The 10,690-nt window shown below is 37.7% G+C and overlaps 1 protein-coding gene across 1 annotated transcript in view; it reads left to right on the plus strand.

The window, feature by feature from the left end:
* myo1g (myosin IG) overlaps positions 1-9,450 on the plus strand; it is a 62,161-nt gene extending 52,711 nt beyond the window's left edge. Inside the window, exon 22 of the mRNA XM_079828774.1 lies at positions 8,171-9,450. Within this exon, the coding sequence (XP_079684900.1) occupies positions 8,171-8,333 (163 nt within the window). The 3' untranslated portion in view covers positions 8,334-9,450. The remainder of the gene's footprint in view (positions 1-8,170) is intronic.
* Positions 9,451-10,690: the final 1,240 nt, after the last annotated feature.

The following is a 10,690-nucleotide window of genomic DNA, read 5'->3' on the forward strand; positions in this document are numbered from 1 at the left end:
TGCTGTTACCCCGACGATAGTTGCCAAGCAGCTGAGGAAGTGCTAATTAGGATTGCAGGAGAGATGATGGGGAGTAGTGGAGATGGAGGAGTGTGTGTATGTAATTGTGTATGTGGCTGAGTGTGTTTTAAGTGGGCTTCAATCTGTGGACTCGTAATGGTCCCTCCTGGTGTCTTATGGCTGCTGTGGTTTGTTATAGGGCCCAGAAGGCTTTTAGTTTGTGCATACAAAGAGCTGCATTACAGAAAAAAACACAAGCTGTTTTGCGCTCAATATTGGCGTAAGAAGTAGAATTGTATGCAGTAGATTTGTAACTATGTATTGTCATAATTACTGTAGATTTCAGGTTGTAATTGACTAGGATAGTTTAACAAAAAGTGAATATTTTAACATTGTCGATTAGCATAGACTACCATTCAAACACTTGGGCTCAATAAGATTTATTTTTACATCAATTTAATGCACCTTTGTTGAATAAAAGCATTAATTTATCAAAATTGACCGTAAATACATTTACATTGTTGCAAAAAAAATCAATTTCAAATCATTGTTCTTTTGAACTTTCTATTCAAAAAAAGTATCACGGTTTCCACAAAAAATATTAAGCAGCACAACTGTTTTCAACATTGATAAAAATAAGATGTGTCTTTTGCGCACCATTCAGCATATTAGAATGATTTCTGAAGGATCATGTGACTGAAGATTGGAGTAATGACGCTGGCAATTCATCTTCATCACAGGAATAATTTATATTTTATAATGCATTAAAATAGAAAAATAATGATTATATGATAGTAGTTTCCCATTATTCAACAAGCGTCATTCGATTTATTCAATTAGTCTACAAACTGAAAAGAGGAGCAAAATTTAACATAAAAAATGTGGTTTTGTTTTGCTTTAATCTAAGATTTGGGCTCAAACTAGCCTGATATTTTCCTTCGTTTCAGTTCTTTAAAACCTGTAATTATTTCAGGTCCTTACATTCTCTCGCTATCAGTCATATCTGCCCCTGTAGTCTTTTTGTCTATCTTCCACCTTTTGTCTCTCTGAAAGAGTTTGTCACTTCTGTCTCGTTGACAGATGTGCATTCTCAGCTCCTGTCCTAAGAGCCTTTGCCTTTGGGAAAAATGTCTGACAGTTTGAGAGAGGGCGAAGGAAGTGATGTTGTGTTATGGATGAATGCCTGAGGTGAGAATGATTTTAGAAGCAAGGAAGATGCAGAAGTTTGTTTAGTTCAGGATGAAACTGAATGGAAGTGGCAGAGCCGGGAAAGGTGGAAGAGAGTTTCCACTGACCTCAGATGCCTTAGTGTTATTAATAAACCATGAAAGTGATAGTAGAAACCTTAAAATACAAAAGTGCAAAGTCACGGTGAGCCTTCACCAACAAGCATTTTTGTATATTAATTTTATTATATTTGCACTACTGTTCAAAAGTTTGGCATTGGTAAGATTTTTCAATGTTTTTGAAAGTCTCTGCTTATGAGGCTGCATTTATTTGATTATAAATTCAGTAAAAACAGTAAAATATTATTGTGATTTAAAATAATGTTTTTCTATTTGAATATATTTTAAAACGTAATGTATTCCTGTAATGGCAAAGCTGAGTTTTTGTGGAAACCGTGATACTTTTTTAGGGATTCTTTAAAAAAAATAAAGTTCAAACAGTATTTAATTGAAATATTGAAAAATCTATTTAATGTGCCTTGCTGAAAAAAAAGGGTTCATTTCGATATTCACTGTTCAAATCACTAATCATTATGAGCAATAGTAAAAGTGATGAACAAAAAAGCAATTATCTGCTTCCTATAAAACACATAAACCAAGTGATGTGACTCTCACATCTAACAGCTTTTATGTTTGTGGAAAAATTACCATCATAATCTTTTTTTCTCTTTTTATTCTCATATACGGAATATTTCTCACATGAAGCCACCATATGAGGAAGAATACATTGAACCTTTCCAACGCACAAATAATAATGAAAAAAAGGTTCTTTAGATTATTGAATCTAAGGCATAGCTGCAAAAAAACTCATTTTGGAGCCTTTATTTTTAAAAGTGTAAGGGACAAAAACATATTGCTAACAAAAATAATGCAAAATTTAACATTGTATCTTCATTGGAACATTGTTACTTTGCTACATTGCTTTTGCTGGTGATGTACTCAACAGGCCATTAGGAGGAGACTGCAAACAAACGCACACAGTCAGAGCCCATGGGGGTCCAAACTCATGGTGTGATGGTAAACAAAAAGTATGCGCAGTGACAGTCGAGCCCTGGGGACGCAGACTGCCGTGGTTGCTTGTGTATTCTTGAGTTGGTTTCCACTCTTAGGGACGGGCTTGCAGGAGTAACGGATCTGGAAATGACTAGAATGTGTAAAATGTGTTTTTCAGGCATGGCCCAAAACAGAGTTGTCAATGATTCACTATAATGGACATGGAGATGTACAGTCACATGTGACAGAAACGCTGAATAAAAAAAGAAGGTTCACATGGAGGAAGGAAGGCAGGGCACACAAGAACCATACGGAGTTGCTGCTGCGTCCCAGTTCTGTCGTATGGTTTCCATGGCAATAAATAATGCAGCCCAACTGCATCATCTTCTCATCGGTTGGGACGTCATGTCCCTGGAAAAACAGGTCAACTCAATCTGCACCTTTTCGGAAAACCTACACCTCCCAAAGTTTTTAGAGGAATTCCAAAAAAGTGCTGCACCATGTACCCAACTGGTCTAAGCCAATAGTAACCGACTCGCTCAGGAATATAGTTCACCTAAACATTTTAATTCTGTCATCATTTACTACCACAATCCAATATGTTGTTTTTTGTTTACATAAAAGTAGAAATTTTAGGTTTTGGTTGTCTGGACTTTCAATGGAATGACAGAAACCTCTATGGTATCATTAAAAATATCTTAATTTGTGTTTCAAAGATTAACCAAAGTATTTTGGGCTTCGAACGACATGAAGGTGAGTAAAATCTGACAGAATTGAGAACCCTCAAGTCATCCTAGGTGTATATGACATTCTTCTTTCAGACAAATAAAATCGGAGTAATATTAGAGTTATATGAAGAATGTTTGTAACAAAGCAGCGAGAGCAACCATTGACTACCATAGTATTTTTTTTCCCTACTATGGTAGTCAATGGTTGCTCTCTCTGCTTTGTTACAAACATTCTTCTAAATATCTTCTTTTGTGTTCAGCAGAACAAAGAAACTCATACAGGTTTGGAACAACTTGAGGGTGAGTAAATGATGACAGAATTTTCATTTTTGGGTGAACTATCCCTTTAATAAAGGCCTTCTGAGGCGAAGTGGTGCATTTGTGTAAGAAAAATATCCATATTTAAAACTTTATAGACTAAAATAACTAGCTTTCGGTGGTACGCAAGTGAAAGAGTAAAAAGTTATGGTGAAAGAGTAACCCTTGAACCCTTGATGCATGAATATTAACAAACGCAGAAGCGCAGAGGATAGAGCAAAACAAAACACCGGTCATGAGTTAGAAGTCTAAAACGAGATTTTTTTAAAGAGAAATGGCGGAGGATTTCGATAAGAGAAGAGGCGGGAAGCTTATTTTAGTCTATAGTTTTAAATATGGATATTTTTTTTACACAAACGAGCCACTTCGCTTCAGAAGGCCTTTATTAACCCCCCGGAGCCATGTGGAGCAGTTATATGATGAATAGATGCACTTGTATGAACTTCAAAGATGACCCAACAATTCACTGCCATTATAAAGCTTGGAAGAGCCAGGACATTTTTAATATAACTCATATACACCTAGGATGACTTGAGGGAGTAAATCATGGGCTAATTTTCATTTTTGGGTGAACTAACCCTTTTAATAATGGCGCAAATGCCAGTAAATTGACTATCGCAAAACACATTAGTAAATCACGTTGCTTGATTTATTTAAATACGCTCCTCCCATTTTTGGGGTGGGGGTAAACTGTTCCTTTAATTTACATCTTAACATAGATCCATAGGATGTCCTCCAGTTCCATGTTTCACTGACCTTCTTTTGGTGAGTTGGTGAATCAGCAGGTCAGTGGGTTGATGGGTGTGTGCGGACCATGGCTTTGAGCCCTAATGGGAACAGCTGAGTGGAAAGGGAACAAGAGAAGTGAGAAGTTGCATGACCCACAACCAGCTTTTTTCATGGCAGACTGCCGTCCACCTGTTGGGAGGGCTTAATGAGGAAAGTTTGATTTGGTTCTCTGCATGGTTTGCGGTGGGTAGGAAAGAGAAAACCTGGCAAAAAGGAAAGAGACCATCTGATTCTGCTCCATGCTTTAGTAGGTGCCAACCAGGAATAAAAAATACCAAAAACGAATATAATCAATTTTTAAAGGAAGCATGTAAGGGAAAATTTGATTTTTCTTTTTTTACTTTTAAGCTTCATTTTGCATGTAAGCTGCATAAGGAGTTATTCAAAAACCATCAACTGTTTTCAATATTGATATTAAAATGATTTCTGAAGGATCATGTGACACTAAAGACTGAAGTAATTGCTTCTGAAAATTCAGCTTTTGCACAATATTTCAGTTTTTTGATCAAATAAATGCAGCCTTGGTGAGCATAAGAGACTCCTTTTAAAACATTAAAACATTTTACCAACTCTAAAATTCTGAACGTAATGTATTTCAGCTGTGACCAAATTCACAATATATCATGGACTTTCCTTCCTTATTGATTAGGCTAGTAAAATAACTTCAAATTATTCATCATCATTGAAGTATTCATCAAATTGAACAACATTTCAAACTACACCAGTACACATAGGATATCAGAGGTCATTTACTTATAGAAGTCTTAAAGGTACAATATCAAAACAGCCTGTTTAATTCTAAGATCAGACAGAGGGTTCAACATGGGTGCAGAAAAAACATGAAGTTATAAGTGGAATTGGAAAGTAAGTGGGGGAAAAATGTAATGCTACAAAAGTGTCTAATATGGCCCCTTAATAATTTGCTATATTAAATTGATGTGCATTTATGTACCATTTCATTTGTGTTTCATAGATGTATAAAAGATGTATCAAATGTATCAAAGTCTGTATAAAAGAGACTTTGGGCCCTATCATGCACCTCGCGCAATGCGACGTCAGGTGCGATCCAAGAGTTTTTTGCTAGTTTCAGCCTGACGCAGTTATCATTTTCATGTCTAGCACCACGTTGTTTAACCCTCTAGAGTCGGCCGGCGCGATCGGCTCTCTTTTTTTCTTATCAGTGCCATAAAGAGACTCAAATGACTCGTTTTTTATTATTCAGGCAAGTGTTATACATCATTATAATCTCTTAAGTTTTTATTTATTTTTTGTGTACAGTCACAATAATAACAAAATGTTTTGCTTTTTGCAAAATAAAGAAAACAAACATGATGCGCGATCTGTAGCCTCTCTCTCAAAAACATTCATTGAGATCTTCAGAAAAGGACCTCTAGCTTAGTGAATACTTGTCTCACAAACACGAGACATATGTCTAAAGAAACGCTGAAATATCAGGTTTTAAACAATGTAAACCAAATCGAAAACAAATATGCTGCGCTTATGTAATCTGGTTGAAAAGTGATAGATGTCTTTCGCGAGCCTTCATTATCCACTAATGCGGCCACGCCCACGGAGCACGCGCTCTTTCAGATTCAAATACTGACGATCCATGCGTCAACGCCCACACATCAACTCATACAAACACATCAAGTGAAGCGCTGTAACTTGAATTCAGTTTTATCGTTTTGAGACGCGTTGAGCTTTCTCCTCATGAAAATCTGTTCATTTCTTAAAGCAACGGATTCAGGGTTGATTGTAAGGTAGGCCACCTTGTTTAAATAGCAAATGCACTCGTGCCCATCTGTTCGCCCATGGGCGTGCTGGTCTGAAAACGAGGCATGTTAAGGCGTATTGTTGGCACGTTGCTATTTTGAGGCAGCTGAAAACGACTGCGCCATTGACTTTAGACGCAGTCGTTTTCAGGGTTTTTTTTGTGTTATTTAAAGGGCGCGTTAATAATATAATCCTATAGGCGGCTGCACAACACACGAACACTCTGCTTATTACACACACAGGGACGCGCAACAGCACACAAACATTTTTAAATATTAAAAATAAAAGGATTCCTCTCTGGAGAAGCGTTCAGTCAATCCGCTCTCAAATTCCGGCATGTAAATAGCGAATCTGCCATGGTACAAGGGCAACTGGCTTTTAAAGGGAAGGGGAGATACGTCTCGGATTGGTTTATTGCACATTACGCCCAAAACACACCCATTACTCATTAAGAGACTAAAGCTGGGTGCACACTGTGCGATTTATAATAGTCCTTTACTTTGTTCCTTGTCAGACTGTACGAACATGATCCCCGCTGTAAGCCATGTCACACTGTAAGATCTAAGTTGTCATTAATGTCAGACTGTACGATAGTCAAGGCGTGCTAAAAACGGACGCACGCAAGAAAACTTGTCTGGAGTTTTATATCATCAATCAATGACACATTCAGTGACAATGAGCAGCATACACGCGGGATTGAAATGGTGGCTACAAAGAAATCTCTAGCACTCATTTTGGTCTTAGTTTGTCTTGAAAAATGAAGATAATTTGACGTTTGTCCTTGGAGAAGTAACTGTAGGATTGTGTGCCAAATCTTCTGACACTGCCAGAGTTTCGTCTGAGGTACAATTTGATCGCAGCGGTCATTAATCGGCTGCCGGTGAACATGTCAAACTAACGATCAAAGACTTTCAGATTTTAGCCTAGGATCAGAGGAATCTTTTAGGATTTGCAAAATTTGTCTCAGACGGCCAAATCGTGGCCAAAATCGCACAGTGTGCACCTGCCTTTAGTACAACCCTTTTGGACCATTTTTTCCATCGTTAAACTAGCAAAAGTGGATTCCAGTGCACCTGCACCATGCTCTTGATACCATGCGCTCAGATCGTTAAAATAGGGCCCTTTGTGGGCCATAGTTGTCTTTTCACTCTGAGAGTTGGTGATCATTTTTAAATACTCTGAGGAAGCGAGAGGACTATGCATTTAGGGAACAGGGACAGGATCAGACAGCGGAGGTGTCCCTTTTCATCTGTTCTGTCCTACATAGAACATTATTTTTGACTCCATCAAATGGGACTTTTTGAGCCCCACTTTACTGCCTCCGAACCACTTATATAATAGGCTGATAAATCCTAGATGTGCTTAAAACAATGTTTTATGTGTAATTAGCTACAATACATATACTTTAGTTTTTCTTTTCTTTTTTATGTATTGTATACATAATTGTTTGTCATTTTGTCATAGTGCATAATAAGTTAGCTCTACAATCAAAAACGAAGCAGCATGGTTTAAAAAAATGAATTAAAATTGTACCCCTGACCCAAAGCATTACATATGACAATTCAATTTTAAACTGTTACATACACTACCATTCAAAAGTTTGGGGTTTGTAAGATTTTTAACCAATGTTTTTGCCTCTTATGTTCACCAATGCTGCATTTATTTGGTAGCTTTTGCTATCACTTTTGATTTGTTTAATAACAGTGTTTCTATCATGACAACTCTCAGAGTGTTTGGCATGGTAATGGGTATGACTATGTTGATATGTTTGGTTATGGTGGAATTGATCTACTACACTGCTGCTGCTACTTTAGGTTATTGCTGCAACAGGACATTGTACAGGACTTGTACATGAATTGCCCGTAGCAGATCTATACAGGTGGAGCTGGGGAAGGTGGAGGGTTTCTGAAAGCATGCTGCACAACAGCAGCCAGCTCATTGCCTACTGATACAGGAGTGATTTCAAGCAGATTTATTTAAAATCTTATCTAATCTAATCTTAGAGCAATAGCCTTAACAAGCACCACTAATTGAGCAGAGCCCATTTTATTAAGGCATCTGGAGTGATGAGTTGGTTTATTGTTTTATGTGGCAGGATTGTCTCAGGACTCTGTACCGCTGTGTAACATATAACACTCAACCCATAATAAAGCTCCTACATTGGATTCTCATCATGAACCACTAAAAATCAACCAGAAACACAACTGACAAGAGTGCAAAGCTTTGCCTGCTTTTTATAGGCCAAAGGGAGCTGTGAGAGCTGTCGCAAGCTATTTTGTGGATGTATCCAGCAGTATTGTCTAGATTCAAGTGTAATTATGTCATGTCATCTGTTTATTCCAGAGTGAAGAACACTCCTCTGCCAGTGAAAGTGTGCACCTCAGCAGTCCAGGTACATATGGGCGGCAAACCTAAGAGTATCAACGTAGAGGCCAAACCCGGCCAGTCCATCGCAGACTTCAAGAAGAGTCGAACAGGATTCACCTTACTGCTGCCCCATCAGTAAAGCCAAGGCTTCTCAGGACATGACATAAAACAGTATTTACCCATTCAGTCAGAGATGGGGCCATAACTTCCAGAGATGCCCCATCGTATAAAACCGGATTCGATAGTTTAGTAGGCCTATATAAGTGGAAGAGAATGTCTTATTTTCTCACCATTTTAAGCAATGCACTTTTTTGTTTTAATAGAGTGCTGCAGTGACATATATCCAATAGGATTTTTTCCATTGGCTTTTGAATTTTGGAAAATAAGGTCTGTGACCAAAGGTTTATGATTCTTGCTCATTTTGTTCATCATGATGATCTTTGTCTATTAACACAAGCTTTATGAATTTTGAAGCCTAAATGCAACCGGTAGAAGAAAAAGCTAAATGTAGGGTATAAATGAACTACACTGCGTTGCATGACTTCAACGTCAACACCTTTTAGTCTTTGAGTTAAAATAGTTTGCCCGAACATGATTGTGAACACAACCAGGCTGTGAAAGCGGACTAGTGAGTAAATGAGTTCATCTGTTCGGCTAATGATGTTTAATGTTCCCGACAATCTCTGTAGTCCCATTTAGACACCTGTTAGATGCTAAGTGTCTAAATGGGACTACAGAGATAGACAAGGGGGATTAGTGTGATCTATTTTATGTCGTAGAATAAAACGTGAACATTTCTTGAGCTTGTGTTCACCACAGACCTCGTTTCTGGCATTTAACCAAAAACCCATTTAAAACTCCATTGACTTCAGGATGATAGAACCTGAAAAGCTAACTTGTTTGCAGTTTTGGCCGTCTCTGTGGCACTCTATAGTCCTTTGTGTTAAACAGAATAAACATCTAAGTTAGTTAGTGTTAGTGTGTAGATCATGTGGTTGAAAAGACAATACGTGGCATAAATGATTGTGCTGATCCCTGTTATTCTGCCGTCCCTCCTCTTTTTTTAATTTTTGCACATGAATTAGCCATAAAGTGTTGTGTCATATTTTTTTTAATTGTGGTGGATCATGTAATAATGTTATTTTACTATTTATGTACATTTCAGAGGGAACGTTCTATTGATATGCCCTTTGCACTTTTCTTAACATATGCAGATTATATTTTTACGTTTATTCTGATGTTATTTTTTTCTCAGGCCACATATTTGTGTGTGTGTGTGTGTGTGTGTGTGTGTGTGTGTGTGTGTGTGTGTGTGTGTGTGTGTGTGTGTGTGTGTGTGTGTGTGTGTGTGTGTGTGTGTGTGTGTGTGTGTGTGTGTGTGTGTGTGTGTGTGTGTGTGTGTGTGTGTGTGTGTGTGTGTGTGTGTGTGTGTGTGTGTGTGTGTGTGTGTGTGTGTGTGTGGACTGGTAATCCCTACGTTATGGGGACATGCTGGTCCCCATGAGGAAAACATCTTTTAAATCAGACTATGTGATGTTTTTTGAAAATGTAAAAATGCAGAATGTCTCCTGTGATGGGTAGGTTTAGGGGTAGGGTCAGTGTAGGGGGATAGAATATACAGTTTATACAGTATAAAAACCATTACGCCTATGGAAAGTCCCCATAAAACATGAAAACCCAACGTGTGTGTGTGTGTGTGTGTGTGTGTGTGTGTGTGTGTGTGTGTGTGTGTGTGTGTGTGTGTGTGTGTGTGTGTGTGTGTGTGTGTGTACCTCGGCACTGAAGATTCTCAATAGTGACAGGTTGTCTTACTGTCACTCTGTTTTCTATTTCCTGCTTTCCACTCCCCTGCTGCGAGCATCTTTCATCCATTCTGACACCTTTGTGTTTTCATTTTGTGTCTTTGTGATTTGACTTTTTATTTTTTGTCTTTGTGAGATTTTTTTTTTTGCTACTTTGCACACGTCTGTCTTTTGACACTGAACTCTGTTTCTTTCTCAATGTGTCATGAGCATCACTGGTTATTGAATGTCTAGATTTTTTTTTCACTCAGTCAGTTTACTTTTTGGGTATTTGACATGAAACATCAAGCAACGACATTCTGTTCTACTTCTAAAATTATTTCAATGAACAGTTTTCTATGTAATTATTATGCATGCCTTGAAAAATGATTGAATTAAAGTAAGCTTTTAAGTGAATTGCAAGACCATTTAACTCGAGTTGTAAAATAAGAAAAAGAAATGGTGAAAGATGCATTTTAACCTATGAAGTCTACGGACATTTTATCTACAGTATTTGTGCATGATTTTTAGCTGGTTTCTATACTGCCAGTGTATTTTCAGTGAGAAGCTCTTATATACACTCCAAAGCCTGATGTCAAAGAACTTCAACAAGAATTTTTCTAGGAAAACTAGAGGATCCAATGGGATCCAATGATCAATACACCGATGTAAAGTTCTTGATGAAAGTATGTGGTTATGCCACTCCAAAGAACCA

This window comes from Gobio gobio, assembly GCF_949357685.1.
Source record: "Gobio gobio genome assembly, chromosome: 11".
Classification (NCBI taxonomy): Eukaryota; Metazoa; Chordata; class Actinopteri; order Cypriniformes; family Gobionidae; genus Gobio; species Gobio gobio.